At 35.2% G+C, this 27855-nt stretch overlaps 1 protein-coding gene across 2 annotated transcripts in view; it reads right to left on the bottom strand.

Annotated features, from left to right (window-relative positions):
- The window catches only part of RABGAP1L (RAB GTPase activating protein 1 like), a 424365-nt gene that overhangs the window by 292734 nt on the left and 103776 nt on the right, over nucleotides 1–27855 (bottom strand). For both annotated transcript variants that reach the window (XM_019725918.3, XM_019725841.3), the window contains exons 12-13: nucleotides 19411–19504; nucleotides 14891–15041 (exon numbers count right to left, since the gene is read on the bottom strand). In XM_019725918.3, coding sequence (XP_019581477.2) covers nucleotides 14891–15041; nucleotides 19411–19504 — 245 coding nt within the window. The remainder of the gene's footprint in view (nucleotides 1–14890; nucleotides 15042–19410; nucleotides 19505–27855) is intronic.

Genomic DNA, 27855 nt, shown 5'->3' with positions numbered 1-27855 from the left:
AGAGTGTGACTTCAAGAAGATTACTGCACTGAATGTGGTTTGAATCACTCAGCACCTTTTTCCAGCACCTTTTTGTTTCCTATGAAGTGAACAAAAAGCCAACAGCTGCCCAATTTTGATTTAAAATATGGTTATTATTTATTTAAAATATGGTTGAGTACACATGGCTGAGATGCCTTAGAGTCTAAAAAGTAAATGATAAAATATTTCTGAAAGTCAATACAACATGCACTTTTATCATTATCAAAAAGCATTTAATCACGAAAGAAATTCAGAAATGACATGGTCTTGAGGGAAGAAATGAAGGTTACATCTGCATTTTACAAATTTTAAATGTCAGGCTGAGAATCGAAACGTAGCAGCAGTTAACCTGAGCCAGGGCTTGTGCTTACCCTAAGGGCACGAAGTCTGAGAGTATGGCTCATAAAGGTTAGTATTTTCATGTCATAGGAAGGTCTTGTTCGAAGCCTGCATTACTGAACACGGCCATTTTACAAACTCTCTTCGGTAGTGCATCAGGAAAAAACAAATATATCCTATATTTTATAATACATGGGTCATGAAAACATAGTCCCACATTTTCCTCCATCATCATTCAGTGAACTTCCTCTGGCAAGCCTACTGTATACTACGCTTTCTGTCTGACAGACTTTGGTTTGGGTCAAGTACATCTTTTCTTATAAACTGAAGTGGCTTTGCCTTTAGGAACAAGATGCTTCTCAGATCATTTTCCTTTGGCCTACATATCCCAAAATAAATTTTTTTTTTCTGTTTCTGAAAAAAAGTTTAGTTCCAAACAGATGTCATATATAAATCAAAAGTAAAATGAACACTCAGTCTACCTTCTGTACTTAAATTACCCACAGAAGTTGTTCCAGAATTAGACTTGGGCCTTGGCAGAAGATAGAATATAGCTTTTACAGAACAGTACTCTAGTAGGAAGAGAGGAGGAAAAGGAAGGAGAGGGGAGGGAAAGAAGGAAAGAAAGAAGCAAAGAAAGACAGAAACCTTCAAAAGAATCTCCGAAAAAGGTTATGTAGAAAATTATTAAGTATAAATATTTATAATGCATTTTCATCCCAAAGCATATTACTTAGCATTTAAATAGTCCCTTTGGCCCAGGAGTCAACTTTTTTATTAGTTGATTCATAATTCAAAATACAGGTACATGGCAGTATGGAAATATTATGCAGTTCATTTTGAGATATAGAAAAAACTTTTTAATCATAGTACATTTTCCAGAAGAGAATAAAGGAGCAAAAAAAATAAAAAAGCCATCAGGAGATATTACAAAAAAATATATTTACATTCATTATTTGTTGATTCAATCAAGTGTTAAGTGTTTCCTACAACGTCTGATGCAGTCTAAAGATACTATGGAAAAATGTTGCTGAGATAAATGTATTTTCTGTATTATCATAGTCACCTATAAGCAAAAGAAGACAATGCAGTCTTGAGCAGACACAGAACTTAGTATCAGAGATCTAGTCTATAGCTTCAGATCTGATCATTTTCACTTATTTATCTCATACAAATAAGTGCTTATACCTTTGGATTGCTCATCTGAAGGGTAATATACCAATTGTCTTGCTTATCCCAGATGGGTAGTTGGAACATTGAGACAGTATTTATGAAACTATTTTAGGGAAAAGTGTAAACTATGATTTAAATGTCACTAATTTTACCAATAATACTTAAAAATATCTTAGAGCAGATTTCAATCAAAGAAGAATGGATACCTGACCAATATAAACTATTTCATGTAACTTCCCTTGGGCCTCTATTAACGACACATCAATAAAGGGGAGAGGGAACTATTAGTAGCCTCTCTCAGTATTACAGGAAGCTTTCAAAAGGCTAAAATCAGAAAGTATATAGAAAATACCTTATAAACTATGAAAGGCTATTTCTGTGGACTGAATGTTTATATCCCACCAGACTTCATATGTTAAAGTCTAGCCCTCAAGGTGACAGTAATAGAAAGTGAAGCCTTTGGGAGGTAATTAGGGCCCTTATAATGCTTCCCAGAAAGCTCCTTGCCCCTACCACCTTGAAGACAAAGCAAGAAGGTACCATCTATGAACCAGGAGTGGATCCTCACCAGACACTGAATCTGCCATGTTCTCGAACTTCCAGCCTCTAGAACTATGAGAAGTAAATTCTGTTGCTTATAAGCTACCTACTTTCTTTGTGGTATTTTGTTATAATAGTCAGAATGGACTAAGACAGCTATGAAATATAAATGACTATTCTTATCATAACGAATTTTATTTTCTATCCTTAAAAAAAGAATTTTGGAAGTTGTCCAAATGTTTATATATATATATATATATATATATACACACACACACACACACACACGCACACACATACACACAGAGGGTACCAAAAAATAAATATACACATTTTAAGAAAGGAAAAAACTGTATTAAAATTATGCTGGTGGTAACCACTTTGAGCACCTCTTATAATTGCAGAAGTCAAATGTGACTTATATGCATCTTGTGTTATCGGTATATAATAAGTATTACAATTTTAATTCAGTTTTTTCCTTTCTTCAAATGTGTATGCATTTTTCGGCACCCTCTGTATATTACTTTAATCAGGCACAGGCAGCCTAGACACAAGATAATTCTCACCCAGTAGGCAGAGAAGATATTCTAGCTGGTTACATTTTATAATATGCAAGTGTTCAAACTGGAAAAAAACAAAGGGCTCTTTTTTTTCCTCATGAAAAGTATTCAAAAGCATATGCCCTTAAACCAGACAACTCTACTGTTTACTAAGACTTTGGGCAAGTTACATAAAAATCATTGTGCTTCAACAGCAACCTCATAGGGTAAGATGAAATGAGTTAATATATTCAGTAATGAATACTCAAAAACATCAGCTATTATTATATATCATTTAAAGCATTATAAAATTTCTACCCTCTCAGAACAATATGCTAATAAAGCTCAGAAGAATCACTCTTGCTTCCCTTCAAAGCACTAAAGCTTGATACATACAGGGAGTTGTGCTTCTGGTATTATGGGGTAAGCCCTAACAGACCAACTATAAGCTCTAGACTAAACACACACACAGACACACACACACTTCACTGAGGGCTCTGGAGAGAGAAACAGAGCAGGTATATTTTGGAGAAGTAATGCAAACTTGGAAAAAGGAAGAACCGGGATGAGTCTGCATTTTTGCAACTTTGGCCTGAGGGCAGGACACACTCACAGTGTGATGCAGGATGCCTGAAGCTCCAACAGAAAGCCCACTATCTTTCCTGACGAGGAACCAGGGAGAAAGCCCAGAATGATCACTGCTGCCACAGAGTGAGGAGGGAAATAATGGAAAGAAAAGAGCCAGAAAACGAGAAACCTAAATTCTTATATAACGTCTGCCCAAGTCTTGGGTAACCCCCAAACCAAGCACACGTGTGACAGACTACAAGCTGGTAGACTCAAAACAAATGCACTGAACAGAGAATTGGGCTGCTGAACACCCACAGGCAAGACTGAGTTTATAATTTCAGTAAAATCAAGTTAAACACTTGCTAAAACAAAAAAATCGATACTCTTACAACATTCACAATTTCCAGGAGATAATTCCAAAATTATTTGACAAAAGAGTACATGAAAACTGTAAACCCATTTGCAAAGGAAAAGACAATCAACAGAAACCAACCTTAAGATGATTCAAATGTTGAAATTATCAGACAAGAACTTTTAAGCAGCTATTATAACTATGTTCGTTAATGTAAAGAAAATTATACTTGCGATGAATAATAGGAGAGGAAATTTCAGGAGAGAAACTAAGAATATAAAAAAAATATCCAAATGAAAATTACAGAATACAAACATACAACAAAAATTAACTGGAAGGACTTAGACTAGAGATGAAAAAGGAAGGGGTAAGTGAACTTGAAGACAGACCAAAAATTATCCCAGCTGAAGAAGAAACAAAAACAGCTGACAAAAAAAAAAAAAAAAAAAAAGAGGCTCAGCAATCTGAAGGGATAATATCAACAGTCAGAATCCCAGTAGTAGAGGAAATAATTGAGGAGTAAGAGATATTTGAAGAAATAATGCCGTAAATCTTTCCAAATTTGGTGAAAGACACAAATTTACAGATTTCAGAAAGTCTGTGGCCCTAAACAGGATTAACTGAAAAAAAACATGCCTAGACATACTGTAGCCAAACGGCTGAAAACACAATGAAAGAGAAAATCTTGAAAGCAGCCAGAGAAAAACAACAAATTACATATTGGGGAACAATAATTCAAATGATGCAGGACCAGCTATATAGTTTGTGGGTATCAGTGTAAAATGAAAATATAGGGCATATTGTTCAAAACTATTAAGAATTTCAAGACAGCAACGGCAGAAAATTTAACCAAGCAGAGCCCTGCCAAGTGTGGGGCCTTATGCAACGGCACAGGTCACATGCCCATGAAATCAATTCCGTAATGATAATTTACTCCCATCAGGAATTATAAAAGCCAAAAGGCAGTGAAACAACATCTTCAAAATGCTGAAAGAAAAAAAACTGTCAACCCAATGGTCTATACCCAGGGAAAATACCTTTCAAGAACAAAAGCAAAGTAAAGACATTTTCAGATAAAGGAAAACTATGTTGTTACCAACAAATCAGCACTGATATAATGCTAAGAATTATTTCAGGCTCAAAGGAAATGACAACAGAGAAAAACTTTGATCTCCAAGAAAGAATAAAGAGCACTGAAAACAGTAATAAATATCTGGATTTTGTTCTTTATCCTAAATACATCACCAAAAGTTTTTTTTTCAAAGTTTTCAGACTACAGTGTGGAGAACACGCTGTAGGAAAGTGGGGTGTGTGAAAAAAATGGAAGTGGGAAAAGCATTTAGAAAGCTACTGTTGTCTTCTTGGAAAAAGATGTACCTAGTACTCTAACAATGCAAGGAAGATGGAGAGAGCCTGTGTTTGAATCCCAGTTGTAACATATAACCTATGCTCTTTCCATCTACACTGGACTACACTTCAACAGGAAAAAAGTACAAAGTATTTTCTTAGTTTATGATACTGGCAGAAGATAAAGCTTAAGATTCACTCTATCCTGGAAGGGTCTCTAGAAGTATGTTCACAACATTATATGCTTTTGTAAAATTTGCAAAAAAGAAGAAGAAAAAAGATTTTTCCTTAAGGAGCTCCCCCCAAAAGAATTATATATGTGTCAAGCCCCACAAAACCTGAATCCATACTGGATACTCAGATAAAACTTAGTAAAGTAACAGGGAGCGATGAAAGGCATACTAGAAATGAAAATTACAAGTTTATAAATCCTCTTGAGCATTTGCAATAATACTAAACATGTCTTGAATGATGAGTGTCATTGAAAAAGTACCCCCACAAATTAAATTAGTAATATTCAACCTAATGCTCTCTAAATCAACAATCTCAGATTAACATATTGTATGTTCAAGATCTTATAATTATGTCTATGTCAGTGATCAAATATGCTATGAATAATATCTAAACTCATTTTCTCCCTGGGAGTGATTTCTAAAAGGCAATACTAATAAAGCTGCTCTTTGGGTTAATGCATTTAGTATGCATCACTTCATTTCCACAGCAGAGGTATCGGCCAAGTTTTCCTCGAGGACTTTTTGTTACAATACCTTCCTGGCTACATCTTCACCCATTTCCAAAAGGAAAAAAAAAATTAAATAAAAATAGCTTTCCAGTAACTTTAACCTCTGTGCTGAGCTACTATCTCCATGATAGAATATTTACATTAATGTGGTCGCTTAAGTATAGGGCTCTTCTCTCAATATAACCCGACAGAAGGAATGTGAAGAGGACTTATCTTCCTGGGAAGTAAAGTGTGTTATGGTTTTAAATGTGATGTGTCGAGTAGTACACGAATGAAGATTAATGGAAGTAAAATTTAATTCTTGTTCTTTGGGCTCAAATGGAAAACCTAAGAGGCTCCATACATTTTGAGAATTAAAGAAGCCTGAATCGAAAATGAAAGTGGACAGCCAAAACCCAGGAGAGAAAAACTGTTCAGAAAAATTACCTTCTACTTCTTTGATTCTCTGACTTTCCTTCCTTCTTTTCCATCAAGTAAAAGCCAAATGTCAGACGATGTAGATGTTACATAAAGCATAAATTAAGAAAAAAAACTTAAGCCTTATAAGGCAGCTATGTTTAACCCATTTTTGTGATTATCATTTTATATTTATTTGCATAGTATTATTTGTTTTTAAACTATATTGTCTTATCTGTCCACCTTTTCATAACAATAATAATGTTTAGTTATGAACTCTGTATTACAATGAAAACCACCCATGATTATGAAAAAATTTATGAACTACTTAATAGTAAATATTAAACTACATGATGACTTTTTTGTATGTTTATCTTTCTTAAATAAGCCAGAAATAATTATATGCTAATAATCATTCAAAAATATTTCAGAAACATTTTAGAGTTGAAGGTCTAGGACCCAGACCTTTGTTCAATTTGTGGATCATGAACTAGTCGTAGTGTTGAGATCACCTGATGGGTTGTTAGAAATGAGAATCACAAGTACCACCTCAGACCTACTGAATCTGAATCTGCATTTTAAGATCTACACCTGTTCTTAATGCACATTCAATGTTGAGATCCGTCCTACATAATGATCCTGACCAAAAAAAAAAAAAAAAGGCAATAGTGAAATTAAAACTGAATATAAAAAACCACAAACAGATTCTCAAGAATCAACTCAGTGCTTTAATGATTAAACCAAGACGTGCAGACAGGTACAGAATTGGTGCCTTAGATTGTAGGACTCTAAGTTTATAGGACCAACGTGACATAATGTTGGCATTTTTTACACCGCCATATTTTTATGGAACTAAGCAATCCTTAAAGACCCTTTGAAGTGCCCCTAAAGCATCATGGAATCCTTAGAGAACCCTTAAAATTACCAAGGTAAGACATGGATTCCTCAAGGATGCTTCACTGCTGCAGGCATTCTTAGAAAACATCTCTATCTCAAAGAAAAAGTCATGATGTAATTGTACACATTCTCCCAAAGTATTAATATGCCACCAGAAGACCCGTATATTCAAGAATTGTCAGTGACTTAAGACACCACCGAATTTGGTACAAACTGGATGGAACTGGGCACCAACCAAGAGAACTTTCCTCTTGTATGATAATGAAATCATTCCATAGAGGCCCATACACATTATCAGTGCAAATAATATCTCCTACCTTGCTGAACCTGAACATGACCTGTTACCTAAGAAAAGTAAGTGATTTGAGTTTCTAATTGGGACCAGCTCAGCCTCATTTTGGAGGGAGGCACTGCTTTCATTCATGCCACATGAACACCAAGGAGGGTAGGTACTAACACTGGTGAGCAATTCAGACAACAGACACAAGTTCCACACGGTTGCTGTCATGCCTCAGCAAATTAACACAAATCCACAAACCCAAAGGTCAAAGGAAACCGTATACAAAAATAAATCCAGAGACAGAAAACCTGAATAAAAACTATGGCTTCCGGCCTTTATAACGTTCTTTGAGATACTCTCTTGTCCCCATCAGATGCATTACATATAATACAGGTCAGTGGCATTTGGGGGTTAATAACTTTTTCTTCCTTTCTTTAAAGAAACTACAAGTCTAATAGAAATGCATCGACCTTTAAAAAGCAACTAGTCTGAATTCACAGGACTTTGTTGGCCTTTGCTAAGCATGCCAGGAGGTTTGTAAACATTAGGTTGTGTTGTACCAGCAATCACCTGTACAAGATTTGCCATCTTGAACTATAACTGATTTGAAATAATAGCACAGAATAAATTGATCCCAAAGGGCCACAATTCAAACCAGCTTCATGAAAATATGCTCAGAGTCTGCTATGTGCCAGCAGATGGGAAGGATACAAGGAAGAGTAAGTTGTAATTCCAATCCTTCCTAAGGATAGCTTTCCAGTTCTTCACTTCTTAATTTTTCCGACTCCCGTTTTAGAAACTAGTAAAATTTTGTATATATATTAAGACAAATATCAAAATACAATAAAATTAGCAAAAGCAACATTAAGAACAATTGTAAAGTTCTCATTAGTAGTCGTAACTAATTACCATTTGGTAAATTAAGCAATATCTGATCTGCTGACTAAAATAATCATCATACAAACCAGCCTGGGAAACGAGACATATAATACATATATAATGCACATACTCTTCTAAAATTAAAATACTCTCTCTTACAGTAATTCTCTGAAAAGACTTCAGTTAAGCCAAACAAACTATTAAGATAACAGGAATGCCAAAATGATTTAAAAAGATAAATTCATTAATAGTTGTTAGATATTTATGCATACTTGGATATAGGTGTGTGCATATTTGTTTATATTTACATATATCTACATCCATGCCCAAATGTTATCTACTAAGATTATAGCTAAGTAGCATGTTTTGTTCCAGGATTTTAATAAGCGTGATAAGATTACAAGTTAAAAAGCCTTGCAGATCAACCAAAATATTCTAACTCCAAAATGACTGCCCCTGTATAAATTTACATCTGAAAAGTAGTCCATTAACTATTAAAGTTTATCATTACAAAATAGAGTGTGCCAGAAATCCTTAAATTGCCCCTTTCAATGGGACAGAAGCAGTTAGAATGTTGCTAGGAGCTGGGCAGCAAGGAGCTAAGTCTACAGTTTCTTTCTGGAAACTAGCCTGAGCAGGCAGCTGATGAGCAGTTTCCTTTTTAATTAGAGTCGCTTCCTGATTAATTAGTCCCAGAACACTTAATGTAAGGCTCCACTGTGCCACTGGGACCAACAATGACTCTCCTCGCGGTACTAGGTATCTTTTTGTCCTGAGGATCAAGCTCAATCTCTTTTCTGTTCAAATGGGAAAAGGTCTTTTCACAGAAGAGGGACGGAGAAACTGTAATTCAGTATCATCATCATCAGTCTCAACCAAAATAAAAGGGATATTTAAATTATCCAGGGGAGCTGCAGAAAATGTTGATTTTAAATAGTATGTGATAAAGATCAATTTCCCTTATGACTGCGCGATCAGCTCTAAAGGACTCGATGAGACAGAAATTTTGTAAACATACACAAATCATTGATGCACACAGTTCAGCTTCGAAACCCATCCAAGTAAAAATCTGAGGTCCCTAGAAAGTAAAAAAGCTATAGAGACTTTGATTAAATAATCTGCATGAAGACATGGACCCTTACTTAGAATACCTAAGTGCCAACTAGACAGATGGGTAGGAAAACTAAAATAAGCTTTCAATTAAAAATTGCCATTATAGTTTTTCAAACAAGAACTGAAGATTTAAAGAGTTAAACCTTTTCACATCATTTTTGCAGGTATCAAGGTAAAAGTCATCCATTAAAATGTTAAGTAGTTTTCATAAACATGTCAGAAATCAGTGTCTTAAAGGGTAGAAATGATTGATTTATTCTGGCAGTAGTAACAAGTAAAGCTTTCTCTTACAGAAGAAAGTCTGCATAACCATAATATTCCAATCCAGGAATAAAATAGTTTGGAGCAAATTTTACCTGGTGTATTCATTATTCATTAAGAATAAAACTGTTCATAAAAAATTAAAGTCTATTATGTGCTTAAAAGAAGCATTAACTGATAAAATAAATTGTGAATCCAGAAAGAGTAAAGATTTAATATGGAGAAAAAGGGAACCAAATGAGAATCATAATAAATTATTATGGTATAACTATTCTTTTAAAATTGCAACACATTGAATTAATTACAATACTTAGTTTGAAACGCTATGGAATTAATATATTAAGTAAACCAAAAGCCAGTTTAGGAAATAAAGCTTTCAAGTCTGAAAAAATTTTGCAGTATCTATAATACCCCCAACATGGTATTTATCTAGGATCTTCTTGAGGAAGCACAAATTTCACAAAGGAACTAAACTTTTCTATGGTTCACAATAACCTTAAATTTACTCAGTGGTCTTTTGCTTTTATCATTTGTTGTTTTTTGTGTGTTTTTTTCCGATCGAAAAAGGAGGTAGGAACAAGGATATGAGTTTGCAATAGAAGATATATTCCACAACATACTTTGGAATCTTTGTGTGTACATTAACAATTACATATCTTCTACATAAGCTCTAAAAAAGTCATTATTTATTTCATAATGAAAAAAATGTTTGTTTTTTTAATTAAAGTTTATTGGGGTGACAATTGTTAGTCAAGTTACTATACATAGGTTTCACGTATACAATTCTGTAACACATCATCTGTATATCATGTTGTATATTCACCACCCAGAGGTAGTTCTCCCACCACTAAAAAGACAACTTTTCAATGCCTACTATTGAAGGCTAGTCCCTAAGAGCTACTCATGAAAAGTGAAGACAAAAGTGAGACTTCAGTTAATCAGCTCTGGTCTATAATTCAATATGTTCTATTAAAAAAAAAAATTATAACTTCTAATCCAATTCTTCAATTACAATGCTATAGCCAATTAACCCCTCTTTTTTTTAATTTTTTAAAATCATACAGCACAGCCCTATAGAATTTAATTCATTTGGTCATTAAACAAATATTTATTAAAGGCTAGTGCCAGGCTCTGGGGATACAAAGTACAAAAAAAAAAAAAAAAGCCATTTTCTCTATGATGATACAGTCTACTATCTCGTCAGTTTAAAAATCAGCTAAAAGCTATGCAACTAAAAAGCAGCCTGATCTGAGAAATTCACAGGGAACAGAAAACCAAGCAAATACAAAACAACAAATAATGCAAACCACTTTTCAGAGCTCCACTATGGAGAGTTAAGAAAGGGAGGCAGGTATAAAGAGAACGGAAGATATGATGATGGACAAAGAAATATAAACGGTAGAGACACAAAAAGAGAAAAGAGGATACTGAGAAAGAATCATCACATCATCAAGGAAGAAGCTGCAGAACGGAATGGCTACCAAAACATGAGGAGAAATGTGTGCTGTGTTAGGAGGCTTTTTGGTACTTGTCTCCTAGGAACCCGTGGTCTCTCCTTCTTATTTCACCTTAACACTAGTGAATGGTAAACATATCTAACCATAAATTTGAAAGGAAAAGTAAATCAAAGCCAAAGCAAAAACCCTGGAGAAAACTCGTCACATCGTATTACCCAGAAAATATAAATCCGTATGCTCTAGAAATATGTGAAGAGAAGGTCAATAAAGGTATTATGAAATTGGGATCCAGGAGTCACACTGTAATCCCAGGCTCTTGAAAATTTGTGAGATGTAAGAAAAACATGCCTGCTTTCCCCTTCTCGTTAATTCTATAGCTATGAAGACAGCTTTCATGCCACTGAGTCACCTGCGCTCAACAACATCCCAAAGCCTTCCCCCCGCAGTGCACGCCTACTCTCATTCCATAACATGAAAATGAAGTAACTTTAGAAAATCATCTTTAATTTACCTCCAAATGATTTACTATGTGAAAGGATAACAAAAACAATATTTGTTACAAGAAACAACATTGTCACTTAACTACCTGAAAATAATTAAGAATATATTTTTCACTGTTGACAGAAAGATGTCAGTGCTGGGGTGGGGGAACCTTTTAGTTCTCAGTTTCACAGATAGTGGTAGTTTTCATTACATGCAGGTGTCAGTAGAGATATGATAGAAAACGAACAAGCTCAGAGGATGAGGACCAAGAAACTCTGATTCCCATTATGCTATGAAAAAATAATAAGCAAAGGCATAATTATGGAGTAGGAAACTACTGTCCTGGTTATGCAAGAAAAGAGAGAAAAGATAGTTTCCTTTTTTTAATAATTAAAAAAGAAGGTACATTTTCTTAAAGAATCTCTTTCCATAATTCTTGGTTCCCTTTAATAAAAACCTTCTGTTATATACATGTCAAAGGCATTTACATTACAACATAGTGAATAGTTTTTATTCTCCTTGCCCACCTTATTGTTATTAGTATTTTGGTTAATACATTTTTTAAAACTATAAATTTTCTGGATAAATTTTTGTAAATTTTATGGCTACATCAATAGCAGACTAGTATAAGAGCGTGTGGCGTTTATAAATACCAATGGTACAGACCCAGCTGGAATAACCCCATTCTATCAAAAAGCTCATTTCCTACAACCAGCCAAGGTGGTGACAGAGAACAGAGCAGCTGTGTAATTAAGCAATGAAATCTAGTGTTGAGTGTTGTTTGACTAACATACTGTATTGGATTTTTAAAACATCAACCAGGTAAAGAAAAAGCAAACATCTACCTGTAGAAATGATGAACAGAGTTTCATTTAGTTATAGAAACTTATCAAATTAAAAAAATAACTGATATCATAATTTCACTTTTCAATTAAATACTCACTAAAGGTTATTCAATCATAAGAAAAATACCGATTTAAACATTTCCTCTTGAGAATGTCCAGTGGCTATAAGTATAGTACATTCCAACAAAAGAGAGGAAGAATTTTTCTGTTGCTACATGTTTTATTAGAAGCCATCTGCTACAATAATGCGATGGAGAACAGAAAGAAGACAGGCTTTCTCCTCTGAGCAGTACCAATAATTTGACAAGAATAAACACGGTGACGCCTTATCTGTCCAAAAAATGCTCAAGAAAACAGAGAACTTGCAGAATCTTAAAATGGTTGTTTCTTATTTATATTCCAAAAAAGCTTTTTGGCAGCAACTGCCAAAGTAATATTTGCGTTGCCCTTTTAGTTCTCTGAAAGAGGTTTGACTGCATGCTCTCTGTAGTTTCTGAAATTGCACTTCTTCGTCACAAGTTTATACTCTTTTATATTTAGCCAATAGATGGTATTGTTTTCAGTTCATTGAGTTGAAAAATTAATATGCATTCCCATCCGAGCACAGTACCTGGTAGACAACAGGTACTCAAAGATCTATTGAATAGACACTATAATACTACTTATTAAAATTCCGTTACATCAATCCTAGGTGACCAATTAAATAGTCTCGTGATACCATTTTGATATGACATTTTCTGAGGTTTTTCATTTCATATGTTTATTCTAACAAGCATAAACTTGTATTACACTCTTCCCATTTAACAAGGGACAAGCCTTGATCCATGAACAGTGAATGCAGTTGGCCACTGCGGTGGGAGTGAGGGAGGGAAACAGCACACTGATTTCACTTTCTAAGGCTCCCCCGATAATCCAAACCCAGTCACTAACTGGCAGATGAATCTACATAACTCACCCCTACACGGCTCTCCCTCTCCTATCCTGCTCAGGCATCTGTAATTCCAAACTTAGACAGACATCATCTTCCCTGTGCAGTTTTCCAGGGCTCACCCAAGCAGCGCTGTCACTACCTCTTCCTGATTTAAGATACCTATTCTTTAAGGTATCTTAATAGGTATCTTTAAGATACCTATTCACTACTTCTTGATTTCAGATACTGTTATATAACCTGTATCATAATATACTTGATCTACCCATGTACAGGCCTGGCTGTGCCTAGGCTACACTCTGCAAGGCTATAAACTCTTTTCGTCTACACAGCCCTAGAAACGATGAAGAGCCTGGCCCCTAAAAGATGCTCAATAAAGAGTTACTGAATAAGTGAGTGAATTAGTAAGTGAATGAGATTAATACCTGCCTTGCTATCTTGATTATATCAGACAGTCACTAGGAGTGGTTATTAGATAGTATCATTTGACTCTATGATACACTTAAATACGCATAATCACTCAAATATGAACGCATATAATCACCATAAGTTTTAGGGTTCAAATATTTCATGCTGTTCACCAGCTAGAAAACAACAAAAAATAGCAAAATATAAATCTGACACTTGATGCTTGTAAAAATATTCCTTCTCAATTCCACCAGCTGTTATTCACATCATGTGCTCTTGTGAAAAAATTATTAAAGTAGAAATATACACACATATTAAAGCAGAAATATACACTGACACCAACATCCATTCTTACTATTATCATGTTTTTGATGTAATATCGTGTTGGTTAAAAACAGAACTAATCTCGAATGCTTACTGTGTGCCTGGCACTTAGTCATTTTATTTTATTTAATTCCCACAACAATCCCATTAGGTACTACTAACATGCCTGCTTTACAAATGATGAAACTGAGACTTAGAATGTTGGGAATAACGTCTCAAGGTCACAAATGAGTACGTGGGAGGAGTGAGACTCAAATCCAAGAGGAAACATTGGTGCTCACTATGGAGGGAGATTCTGGGTTCAGATTTTAAGCTCTGCTGCTTCTGACCTTGGGCATATTCCCTACATGACTCCTGGCATACATGGTAAAGCTCTTATCACATATATGAGCATATACTGTATTGTCAAGAGTTCACAGATAATATGGCGAGAAATTACTCTTTATTTTTCTCCCAAAGCCTGAAATCTTAAAAGATATGAATTAACACAGCCGCTTAGCAGAGAAAGGGATATGGCAGCTGTTACGCCATGAGCAGCAATTGAAAGTATGCAACTTGTTATTTACACGAAAAAGTGATCTGACACCCAGTGATGGTCTCTGAACATTTTTGCTCAGCTAGCCCCATCAATAAAAACTTTTTTGAGCATAAACTTCCAACATACTCGTATGCTGTATACAAGTATAACTATATTGAAATCTCATATAACATAAAAGAATAATTGATAACACTTGAAATGCAAATACATTGCTAAATAGTTATTACAAAGTCACTAAAACAGAAAAATGAAAGCCAAGGCATAAAGTGCTCACGGGTGACAGTGGTGTATTGTTTACCATCATCAACAAGTGTTCACAACACAAAGTAGAAGTGTTCCCTGCATCCCACCAATGCAGTTTTTAAATAGGTTCAAACATTTGTGACTTATTGGAGTTATGAAAACAGGATTTATGTAAAATGCTGTCCAGTGAGAATAATATGAAAAGAGCTTCCTACCTTTGTGATGAGAAGTCGGTATCTATCCAGCATTGCCTGGTTGTCATGGCAGCCTGCTAACAACTGCCATACCTCTGCCCTCAAAGCTTCAGGGACGCCACTCTTCACCAGGGTGGATAGCCCTTTCGGTCGTGCACCAAGGTTATTGTGCCTGAGCAAACAAGAAAATCAAATGTTCGTATTCCCGTCACCATTGCTGACCTGCTCTTATGGAAAGTACATTAATGAGTTTATAAAAAAGAGTAAGCCTGCATCAAAAAAAGGGGGGGGGGGGCATGACATTGTGACAGCGTTTAAGCTCTGTGATGCCTTTGACTATTTTTCTTGATCATTTCTTCTTTATTGCTGAGCCATGTTATCCCACCGTCAAGAAAAGGGTTACTCTTTTTTTCCCCTTGAATTTTCTTTTTTTAATCATCCTATGAAGTTACTCATGAATGAATGTGTTAATTAAATACTCCTAGGCAGCATTTCAAGGCATAAAAAGAACCATCTGAATCCCATGAGATGAATATATGGCAAGTTGGCTAATGGTGTGGGGTCTGGAGGGGAAGGGATGCTGAAGCTGAAGGTGGATCACAGGCCTATGCCGCCTTGACTGTACCCCTACGTCCTGACCCAAAGTGCCCCCTAAGGAAGGACCTACCCCTTTCCTACAAAACCTATACAACTTCACCTTGCTCAGGGAGCAACACATACTCATGGGTCTTACCCACTTACCAGCATGTTCAGAACTGGAACAAAGGCAAATGTCTCTTATCATGAAGTCACTGATCACACAGTAGGTATGCTACTATGATAACCTGCCAGTCTGAACAAGAAACAACTGCAGTTCCAGTCTTGTGAATATAAATTCTATTCCTCAACTTTTTCGGGGTGTCTAGCTTGAACCTGAAGCTACGTTCTCTGCCTTTTTGCTCAAATTTTATCTCTACTTGAATTTGCTGCTCACTTTTGATCTTTTAGAATGGACCCTGGTGTAACCATCTGGACTCCAACCCTTGATGATGTACTCTGGTTTGTTCTAACATCCCAGGCTCTCGTTTCAAGTTTTAAACCTTAGAAGTCCTAGAAACCATGCGCCTGCTTTCTAAAATTGGCCTCCCATCTACTCCACCCACTTCTCTAGTGCATAAACCCGCTTCTGTCTCCAGCACAGTGCCCCGTTTGGGCATGCCCTTTCCATGCTGTCGCCATACTGTCCTAACTGGGCCATCTGGAAAAACCGTAATAACTTTGACAACTCAAAAGTTCAAGTGAACTCATCCCATTAATATTTTTAAAAATCTAGCATATTTATATCCATTCTGTTTTCTTTTTTTCTCTTCAAGGAAAACTTTTATACTGTTGAATTAGAGCACTTAGGCTGACAATACTACCAGGCCTGAGGCAAAATGAAGTAAAGAGAGGTAGAGCTTATACAATTTCCCATGCTATGCACGACTCAAGAACAGTTATGCTGCTAAGTGAACAAAGCAGGTTCCAAAATAGTGCCATATATGGTAACATTTTAGATACACATCCTCTCTTTCTCAAAATTGTATATATGATATTATTTTAAATATTCATATTCTTTCTCCCTTTCTCTCTCCCTCTCTCTGTCTCTCCAATACATTTTACTCCCTCACAAACCCCATTGCTGATTGCTTTTTAAAACCTGCTTTTACCATGTATAAGGAAAGATGTGGAAGAATAGACTCCAAAGTATCTGTGTAATAGAATAAAGAGGGAAAGAATTCCTTTTACTTTCCTGTGCTGTTTGAAATATTTAGAATGATCTTAAATTCTTTTGTAACCATACACAAAAAAATGCATTTCAATTCTTTAAATTTCTCTCATGTACTTAAATTAAAATGTAACTTTGGTTAACTTGGACACACGCCATAGCTAAATATGGTCCACAAAATATGTCAAGTAGAGAGAGAGTACTGGTTATTCTTGAGAAGACTTACACCTGAGTAAACTATTTGACACCTGGAACTTTCTTCCAGCTGCCTCTTCTTCACTATCCAACTGAGTTTAAGATTAGCAAAAGAAGTTAGCTATATTTTTAATAAAAATTTTTTAAAAAGAGAGAGAAAGAGAGAGAGAGATTAGCAAAAGAGTATTATGCCACAAGAGAACCTGGGTCAGTTGTAAAAGGATCTTTTTCATAATGTATTGTTTGGTTCTGATTATACTTTTGAATAAGAAAAACATTTGTGGTTTGAGGGTAGCTGAGTTTCCGTACTCTCGGTGTAGAAAACTGACAACTAAGCACAAGTGACACCATTTGAAAACAAGAAGCAGTTATTCAGAAATAATCCTTCCGAATGCCTCAAATTCAACAACAGGCCCAAATGGAGTCACTTGTGCTAAGCCCCATGTCAGTACACCAAAACTTCATACCTACTTAATGGAAGTTTCGGCTTCCCAAGGAATGCAATCTTAGCCAGTCAACCTGGAATTTCCTGGTCAGCACTTGTGAGGCCATCTGCCTGCCAGGCCCTGTCTTCCACTGAAGGCAAGTGACCTGGCCTGAAACAACGCACTGTTTGTTAGTCCCACCCTGTCCCTGTCTATGAAAGTCTTCCATTTTGTACAGCTCTTTGGATAGGAGATGCCCGATTCATGAATCATTGAATAGAGCTAATTAAACCTTCAAATTTGCTTTGAATTTTGTTTCTTAAATTCTTAACAGAATCTGCCATCCTTAATACCTGATCACTCTGTATCTAATTGGGTACCTCGCCCTTCACCATCCCCAGGTGACAGCTGAGCATCCTGCCTGTAGAATCTTGCCAGGGGAATTCAGCCGGGATCCCCTAAAACCCCTGGAGTTTCCTCTTACTGATTTTCCATCCACAGACCTCCACTGTGCTCGTTGGCCATAAATTCACACTTTTCTTTGCTGTTATTTGGAACCGAGCCCAGTCTCTCTCCCCCACTGCAAGACCCCATTTCAGGATCCCAATACCTATCACAAGAGACCCACTTTGAATAGTCTACCTAACTGTCGTTAACAAGTGTCACGAATAGTTTTGCTTTAACACTAACTCGGGGCCATCGAAATTGAAAATTGTCCATCTTAAAGAGGGGAATAACATAAATGAAATTAGTAAAAACAGATAAGATGAATTTAGACAGGTGGACGACGTTTACATGAATACACTAACTCTGGACATAGTGTATGGGAAAACTGTGAAAGATTTTCAATGCGGGCTAAAGAGATTACTGAACACCCTTTCAGTGGTATGTCGGAGCTTCTCAGAATTATCTGATGCCAAAGGGGTATAAGCCTTTGTTTGTACTTAACCAGGCTAATTTACAGCTCTCAACAAATAGAAGATAATGTGTAGAAAGCTGATAATAATGCAAAAGATTTTGTCCCTAGCTAGGCAAATGAATTTCAGGTAGAAAATATGAATCTCTAATTCAAACCCTCATTTTGAATGGTTTTAATACCTTACTGATTCCTTATTAATTAATGAGATAAAGAAATTCTGAGATTTGTTCATCTTATATTTGTACATGTAAGATAAATTATATTTCTGTTTAACAAAGGCAAGGCAGCTGGCCTCCTTCCTCTTAGGGTATCTCCCTAAAAACATATCAGGCTCAACACTTTGATCAGGAATTGGACAAACCAGTTTCCAGATTCTCCAATGAGAAGTCATGAGCCTTCCAAGCCTTGGATCTGTAAATACACATCTCCAAATTAACTCAAGACTCTCTCAGGATATGCACAGGAGATTACCATAAAAAACATTAACTTGACTCATAAGAAGATAAAAGAAGTTTTCATTGTTCTTTCTTCTACTGTATAAAATGTGAAATTCTTCCCAGACTTTGTAGTTTCTCCTGGACTACCTGCAGGCTTATCACCTGATTCGCATACTCAAATAATCGTGTTTTCCATATGTCTATATTGGTATGGTGGAATACTTTCGTTGGCAAGATTTTTCCATTTTACCAACATATGATCTTTTTAAAAAATTTAATTATAATAAATATAAACAGTACTTACAATAAATATAAACAGAGTACTTTTTTGTATCTCCAGATAAAATACTCCAAAATGTAAAGTAATAGTTTTAGTCAGAAAGAATAAAACAGGCTGAGCTACAGTTCATAATTAATGGTGAAATGAGTATTTCTAAACTCTGCAGCCCCTTTTGGTAGAAACAGACTTAGCAGAGAAAGGAAATGTAACCCTTTAACAACAGATATTTACATGTGTCAGTAATAAAGCATAAAATTGACTACTCTGAGCAATGTTATGTCTGACTGAAATAAAAAGGCAAATAATCTTCCAAAAGCAAGTTAAATAAGACCCTGCTGGAGGGAAGACCTAGCCAAGCATAAAAAGTATCTATGAATTATATTTTAACTTTTATGGTTTCAAGTACATTAAAATATTGATATTAGGATATATAAACACATAGATTTTAATTAATACAACAAATTATGTAATATAAAATTTAACTACTACAACATCAATTATATTAATATAAAATTTTTTTTAAAAAATAAAATTTTACCATCTTCCTAGCAATTCTCCCCAAGAATATAGGATCTTCTGGGAACAGTCCTTAGACACATCACCTGTTCCACTTGAGAGTTCATTATCACTCTCTGCAGAAGAAACACAAAAACAAAGACAACAAACATTATATTATATATTATATTAAATATTTACATATTATAAAACAAGAAACATGACTATGTGGCTAAAAAAATACTTCTGATTATATTATTACACCCATTGCAAAAAATATTAATAACAGTAAAAACTTTATTCATGTAATGTTTCTTTAGTGTTCAGAGAAACATTTTCAAAGCATAAACTTTTTATGAAAATACTTACCCACACTTTACATAGTATGAAATTGAAAATACCTACAATACCTTTATCCAAAGAGTAACATGTAAAAGCTAATGGTAACATAACTAGAAACTCCTATATGATGCTCTACTCACCAGATTAATAGTCTTAAATAGTTATATTTTATTGGTGAGACTAACAAACACTAAAACCAGGGTCAGACAAATATATCAATATATAACACTGGGAAACACATATATAACGATACAAACAGACCAACAACAACCTGAAAGGTAAAAATAAAATTTAAGGTTTTAAACATATATTCACAAGTACAAGATATTTTTGACTAAAGGAAACTGTTTGGCCTTTTAAAATGGCAACTTTACAAAACATTCCAAAACGTAAAATAATAGTTTTAGAAAAAATAAGATGGGTTGAGTTACAGTTTACAATCAGTGGTGAAAATGAGTAATTCTAAGTTCTATCAATCTTTTAAGGGGTAACAGAGTTACTAGAGAAAATAAATGTAATGGGCACAATTTATCTACATTATAACAAGGACTTTGACACAGTACTACCTAAGAGAAGGCTGGAGAAGTACTGCCTGAATGATAAAATAAGCCAGATAAGACTCTGGCTGGCTGACAGCAAGTACAAGGTTTCCCGATGCTGCGACCCTATACTAGGGAGTGGCATAAAGTGACTCCCACAGGGATCTGTGTTAAGAACAGTATTACTGAGCCTACTATACATCCAATGAGCCAGGTATCAATTAATCCAGATTGGTAGCTAATTCAACACCAGCATATCATTACTGTGATAGGTAAAGGTTTATTTGGCCAGGTTAAGAGATTTGGTCACATCCACACCCAAAAACTATATCCTATTTTTAGTAAAATATAATCAAAACAGAGGCACACACACAGGACAATGCTTCAACAGCTTTCAGACAGTATTGGATAAACCAGAATTATGAGGGACATATTACTGAAAAAGCGAACATTCTTCTGGAAATGGGGATGAAGGGTCAGAGGGTGGACACTAACACACGGCTCTACAATGACCTCACACAAGCATCTTTCCAAAGTCTGCAACAAGTTCACCATGAAAACAATACACATCAGAGATGTTTTCAAAGCTAAAGCAAATGAAATATTACTAAATATTGGAGTAATAATGTAAACAAAAACAACTAAAGCCTTAATAGTAAAGTATCTTCAAGAACTATCCTCTGTAAACAACTATCGTTTATAATCATTATTATTTTTCATCTAAACCGAGGCACTTTTGAGAGTTAAAAGGGTCACTATTAAAAATCACAGAAAACAGGTCAAACTTAGACTACACCTCAGGCAAGCAGGGACTGCTTGCCACCTTTCTTGCAAAGTGGCACCAAGTGTTTAATGTAAGTACTTAGAAATTGGTATTCAGTTAAACAGGATCTAAGAAGGTCCCATCTTAAACTCTATTTGCTCCACAGAAAATATGACAAATTTCCAAAATATTTGATGAAGTTGTACATGCTAAATTGGAGAACAAAATCTAAGAACACAATGAAAAGGAAAAAGAAAAATGGGAAAAAAAACATCACCAATCTTGATTATAATAAAAATCAGAAATTACTATTAATATAGAGAATCTGTCAGATTCTTGTGGGAACAGGAAGCCCTAAGCGTGAAACAAAACCAAAATGCCAGAAGAAATATTAAGAAATCTGACTACCTATAAATTAAAAACTAAGGTATGCAGTATATTAAAAAAAAAATTCCAACATATTACACAGAGCTATTTTCAATAATATACCAAGGTTTTACTAAACAAGAATATCCAACAGAGAATTGGGCCAAGGACATGAATAGAGCATAGGTCACGAAATATAAAATACAACTAGCCAATAACGAAAGCCCTATCTCATTAATAGTTTTTCAATGCAAATTAAACAATGAAACATATTTACCAATTAGATTGGCAGAGAGTATAAAGAATAAAAATAATACCTGTGTTGTTAAAAGTATGGGGATTCAGGCAAGAAAGTTGATGTTTAAATGAGAGCAATCTTTTAACTTATTAAGATTCTAAATTAATACACTTTTAGATCCAGCAGCGCTATTTCTAGAAATTTATTCTCCAGAAATACAATTGCCAGAGATAGACATAAAAGGATTTCCATTGTATCATTGCTTGCAATAAGAAATTGAAAACTATCAAGAATCCATCAACAAAAGTTTTATTAATTAAATTAAGGTATAGTCATTCAAAAACTACTATCCAGTATTTAAAAGAATTATGTAAAACTTTATATGCTAATATGAAAACCACCCAAAATATATTATTTTGTAATGAAAAGCAAGAAACAAAAGCGTAATTTTTAAAGATGGTTTTATTTTAGTAAATAATATTGCTTATGACTACAAAGACCTTTAAAAATTGCTGTAAGAATATACACCAAGCTATTTCAGCACCTAATAGTATGTTATCACAGAGTAGGCATTCAATAAATATCTGGGGAATACATCTTTTACTTTTAAGTTTTACATTTCTGTAATATTCTTGTCTTTTACAATAAGTCTGCATAACTATAATAAGCATGGGAAAAGGATTTTTATCTTTTAAATAATTCCTACTGCGATATGAAACAAAAACCTATTATATTATTATAAAGCTCTGCTAATGAACCATAAAATCATCACTGATAAATAACAATGTATCATTTTCCTGACAATCTTCCAAGTTATTTTCCACCACAAAAAGGAAATCAGAACTGTAAACACCTAGATTAGCAGAGGAAAACCATCAGGAGAAGGGAAGAAAATAAGCACACTGAATGAAGTACTCGTAAAACCAGATCCGTGATGAATAATTAATGCTGAGAGGACAGCAAGTCAGGGGCCAAATATTTGGAAGAAAAATCAGACTTAGCCAAGGAAAATAGAAATCCCAGTCTTTCATTTATTTTTTAGTTATATTTATTGGGGTGTCAATGGTTAATAAGATTGTATAGGTTTCAAGTGTACAATTCTGCAATACATCCTCTGTATATTGCATTGAGTGTTCACAACCCAGAGTCAGTTCTCCTTCTGTCACCATATATTTGATCCCCTGTTCCCTCTTCTACCTCCCCCTCTCCCTCCTTACCCTTTGGTAACCACTAGTCTGTTGTCTGTGCCTATGAGTTTTTGTTTGCTTGTCTTGTTCATTTGTTGCTTTCAGTTTATATCCCACATATGAGTGAATCATATGGTTGTCAGTTTTTTCATCTAACTTATTTCGCTTAGCATGATATACTCAAGACCCATCCATGTTGCCACAAATGGCGGTATTTTCTTATTACTTTTCTTATTACTGAGTAATATTCCATTGTATATTGTACCATCTTCTTTATCCAATTATCTATCAAAGGACACTTCAGTTGTTTCCATGTCTTGGCCTTCATGAATAATGTTGCAGTGAACACAGGGGTACATATATCTTTACAAATAAATGTTTTCAAATTTGGGGGTACATACCCAGAAGAGGAATTACTGGATCATATGGTAGTTCTATTCTTAATTTTTTGAGAAACCTCCATACTGTTTTCCATAGTGGCTGTACCAATTTATATTCCCACCAGGGAATGTAAATTGAGGGTTCCTTTTTCCCCCAATCTCTCCAACACTTGTTATTACTTGTCTTGTTGATAACAGCCATTCTAACAGGTGTGACATGTATCACTGTGGTTTTGATTTGCATTTCCCAAATGATTAGTGATGTTGAGCATTTTTTCATATATCTGTTTGCTGTTTGTTGTGTCTTCTTGGGAAAAGTGTCGGCCTTTTTTATTTATATTCTAGGCACTACGAGTATTCCAAGTTTTATAGGTATTACCTCATTTCATCCTCCAAATAACCTAATGAAGTAGTCACTACTCGTTTGCCCACTTTAAAGATGAGAAAATTAAGGCACTGAGAGGTTACATAACTTGCCCAAGGTTACCCTGCTAATAAGTGATGGAGAGATGGGATTTAATCTCAGTTTGAAACTAGAGTCAAATATTCAGTTTGAAACCAGAGTCAAATACCTATCCTTATAGTTTTTCATACCATGTTTCTATAGGAGACTGTGTTTGGCATTTATCAGATACCAGTCTGTACTAATTGCCAACATCTAGCAAATACTGGGAACCAGAGCCAAGAATGAAAAAGCCAGGCACATTTAAAGCAACATGCCCAAGAAACACTACATTGGGAACAACAGATTTAATGGAGAGGTTTTAGGGGTATTCCCCTTGGTGCTTAGGAAGAATAAATATGAAATTGATATCCCAGTGACATCAAGAGTGTGAGCCAGATCTCTCTCTTCTTTGCTGCAGAAACTACTGCCCATGAGTGTTTTAAATACTCATTGGCCATCCTGGGAGACAGGGAAAAAAAATGGGGCTGAAGGAAAGTAAGTTAAAGTTCCTACGGTATTAGGCCAGACAGAGCTTCTAGATAGGATGAAAGAAAGAAATAAGAATGAAGAAGACATCAGAGATCAACGTGCAGTAAAAAACAAACAAACAAACAAACAAACAAACAAACAAAACCATAGTGAGGAGGTTGGCAAGTAGAACATGACAAAGAAGGAAAGAGAAGAAACAATGGAACCATGCAGCTATGTAGAAGGGTAACTCCGAAAGTTTTGAAAAAGCAACTGTATCTCATTCTACATTAAAAAAAAAAAAAAAGACAAATGCTAGAAGGTTGGGATCCCATCCTTGGCTAAATCCCACCTTTCCACCCAAATCCAGGTTGGGGGTTACCTTCTTCTGGCTGGGCCAAGGGCCCCCCCTCTGGGCATATTCACCACAGCACTTATCACACCATATTACAATGTCTACTTTCTTCTACATCTTCTCCCATCAGACTTTCAGTTTCTTGGCTGTGGAGACTAACTTTATTTCTATATTACAACTGAATAGATTAGTACTTGGCCATAAGAGTGTTAAAAGTTGCCTGAATGAATTGGCGGGGAGGGGAGAAAAACGGGTGGGGAAAGGAGGGAATGTAAATCCATTACAACTAGAGAGAATGTATTCCTTGAAAACTGGTGACATTTAGTATATAGGCATCTGTGCACAGACATGGGTAGATTGAAATCAGGTTCATTCAGTCATTCATATCTTAATGAATTTTGGAGCCAAACTGCCTGGATTTGAAACCCCATTCCGCCACTCACCTGTGATCCAACCTCTCTGTGCTTCGGCTGCCTATTTATAAAATGGAAATAATAATAGTATCTATAGTATAGTTTTAGGAATTAAGCAAGTTATGTGCAAAACACAGTGCCTGGCAAAAGGCAAGAGCCATATAAATGTTAACTATCAAAAGCTGTTTGGGGGCGGCGGAATGGCTCAGTTGGTTAGAGCGTGAGCTCTGAACAACAGGGATTGCCGGTTCGATTCCCACATGGACCAGTGAGCTGTGCCCTCCACAACTAGATCGAAGACAACGAGCTGCCACTGAGCTTGCAGAGGGGTGACCGGATGGCTCAGTTGGTTAGAGCACAAGCTCTTAACAACAAGGTTGCCGGTTCCATTCCCACATAGGATGGTGGGCTGTGCCCCCTGCAACTAAGATTGAAAACAGTGACTGGACTTGGAGCTGAGCTGCGCCCTCCACAACTAGATTGAAGGACAACGACTTGGAGCTGATGGGCCCTGGAGAAACACACTGTCCCGTAGTATTCCCCAATTAAAAAAAAAAATGTAATAGCTTGTGCACAGATAGTTGATAAGAATGTCCTCATTAGCTTCGGTAAACTAAGCATATTAAAAAAAAAAGCTGTTTTTATCCAACAAATATAATGCCTATAATGTAGAGTACTGGGATAGAAGATAGAGTGCAAGATTGAAGAATGAATGGGTGGGAAGTGGAGACAGCAAATGTAGAGTTTGCTTTATGCAAGCTCATGAAGTACAGGGAGGTGAGAGTAAGATAGCTAAAGGGAACTGCAGGGTCCACTGAAGCATTACACTGCCTTTGTCAACTCCCACGCCCCAGAAAACTGGCCCATTCTTCCTTTTTGGCTCCTGCAACAATATCTGTAAGGCTTTCATGAAAACATTCCTGTTTTCATTATTTACTCATGTACTTAATATCTATAACATTCATGTTTTGCAGGTCTGTTTCCCTCTCTTGTAATCCAAGCTTTGAGAGGGCTGGGACGATGTCGTATTTGTCTTTAGACAGTAGCCTTTGGCATGGATGGAAAGATCTATTCTTTGTTACTGCTTTACTTTTAGAATATGTTCATACAGTTAAAGTAATTGAGTAGTCCCAACTTCCTCTATAAAGTTTCACTTCAGAAGAGGTCTCTGAGAGACTTTGCTTAATTTAGGGAGTAGGGTTTGGTAGAGACTCCTCTAATATCCCTAACTTCAATCATTTTTTCATGAACATTTTCCTCATTGATTTCAGTTTCCCTGCAGTTATCGGTCTCCTTCAGAAAGCAGGACCACACAGCTGTAGTCAGACTGATACTATAGGACTACCGCTTTCTTTAATCTAAACATAAGTGAAATGGTAATGATAGCATCAATCACACAGTGCTGTAAAAATTAAGTGAAAATGAATGTGAGGTACTAAACGCAGTGCCTGGACACAGTAGTACTCACATGTTAGTTGTTGTTAAGATATTATTATTCAGTCTTCAGTTTCTATTATTATTATTGAGTCCTCAGTTTCCTGCCCAGCATTTCAAAGTAACTAAAAAAGCATCCCACATTTTTTATTATCCACTAATTTCTAATATGCAGAGAGCGGAAACCAATTTTACAACATCAAGACAAGATACATAGATGTAAATTTTTAGATCAAACAAAATAAATAGGTATGATGTATGTATGATACTTCAATCAAAATAATTTCAGTTTTTTCCATAAAAAATTGTGTTTCTAGTAGCAATGTTTTTCATCCTACTCATAAAAGAAAATTTTCAGAACTCGTATCAACAGACATTGTAAAAGGAAAAAAAAATACATACACAATGCTTTTTTCAAATAAAGTTTAAAACACATCACAAAATTAGGAGCAAATAGGCACAAAAATCTCTCTTCTTTTGAACTGAAGGATTATTCATAAAATAAAAACGTTGAAAAGTAAGCACAGATAAAATGTGACTACTGAGGGTTTTCGGAAATTTCCCCCTTAATTTTATCCCCTTTTTATCAGTAATAAATGTTTGCTGAAAATAACACAAGGAATCAGAGCTTGCTATAAACTCTCTTCTAAATAATTGGGAGAAAACTCCACAACCTTACTAATTCTGCAAAACCTATAGGAATACAGGTCTGTATAATACCTGTCAACCTAAAACAGTACAAAAGTGATTTATTTTGATTACTTAGTAGTAAATAATGTCATTTTGAACAGCCAAAACTATAACCACATTTGTATGACCTTGAATATAATATGATCTCTCACATGACAGAGTTAGAATATACTTGTTCTATATGAAGTTGATATACAAATGTAAATCATTAAATTTAAACAAAAGATCATCCTTAATTTCTGAAAAATTTTAACATTTCTCAGTGTTGAAAGCAAGGTGATTTATTACAGAGAGAAGATTCAAGATAGAGGAGACCACACATTGCATGATTTCTTTCCAAAAGAATCATCATCACTGTCATTCTGAATCTAATTACAGGTTTCTAATTAATAATCCCTGTAGTAGCTAAGCATAAGTGATTAATAAAAATGTATCATAAATCGCTGAAACCCATCTACCATACTCAAGAGAACTAGGGCAGCCAAGACACTTCATCTGAAGGACAATTAACAGCATTCAGCAAACTGCTTTCTTAATCATGAGGCTGACATATTCTTCCGTGTTTGTGTATGTGTTCATTGCTTTTTACAGTTTTCTGGGATATTAATAACATTTAGAATTTATTTAGATATTTATTATATTTTGTATTTCAGTTATTGGGAAATGCATTTAAATTTTCTGCACATTTTCTGTTTTTTACTGCTTTATTGAGGTATGATTGACATACAAACAGCTATAGATATTTAACCTTTTCCCTGCGTTGATTTCAAGTTTGTTCTCCAAAATGTGTCAGAAATCCACAAAAAATAATTACAGTATTTATATTTTAAGTAAATACAGTCAAGGTGCTACATTAAAATAAATGATT

This window comes from Rhinolophus sinicus, chromosome 11 (genome assembly GCF_057876585.1).
Source record: "Rhinolophus sinicus isolate RSI-liver-muscle chromosome 11, RSI-T2T, whole genome shotgun sequence".
In the NCBI taxonomy this organism is placed as follows: domain Eukaryota; kingdom Metazoa; phylum Chordata; class Mammalia; order Chiroptera; family Rhinolophidae; genus Rhinolophus; species Rhinolophus sinicus.
The sequence above is the reverse complement of the archived record's forward strand: the minus strand, read 5'-3'. Positions and strand labels throughout refer to the sequence as shown.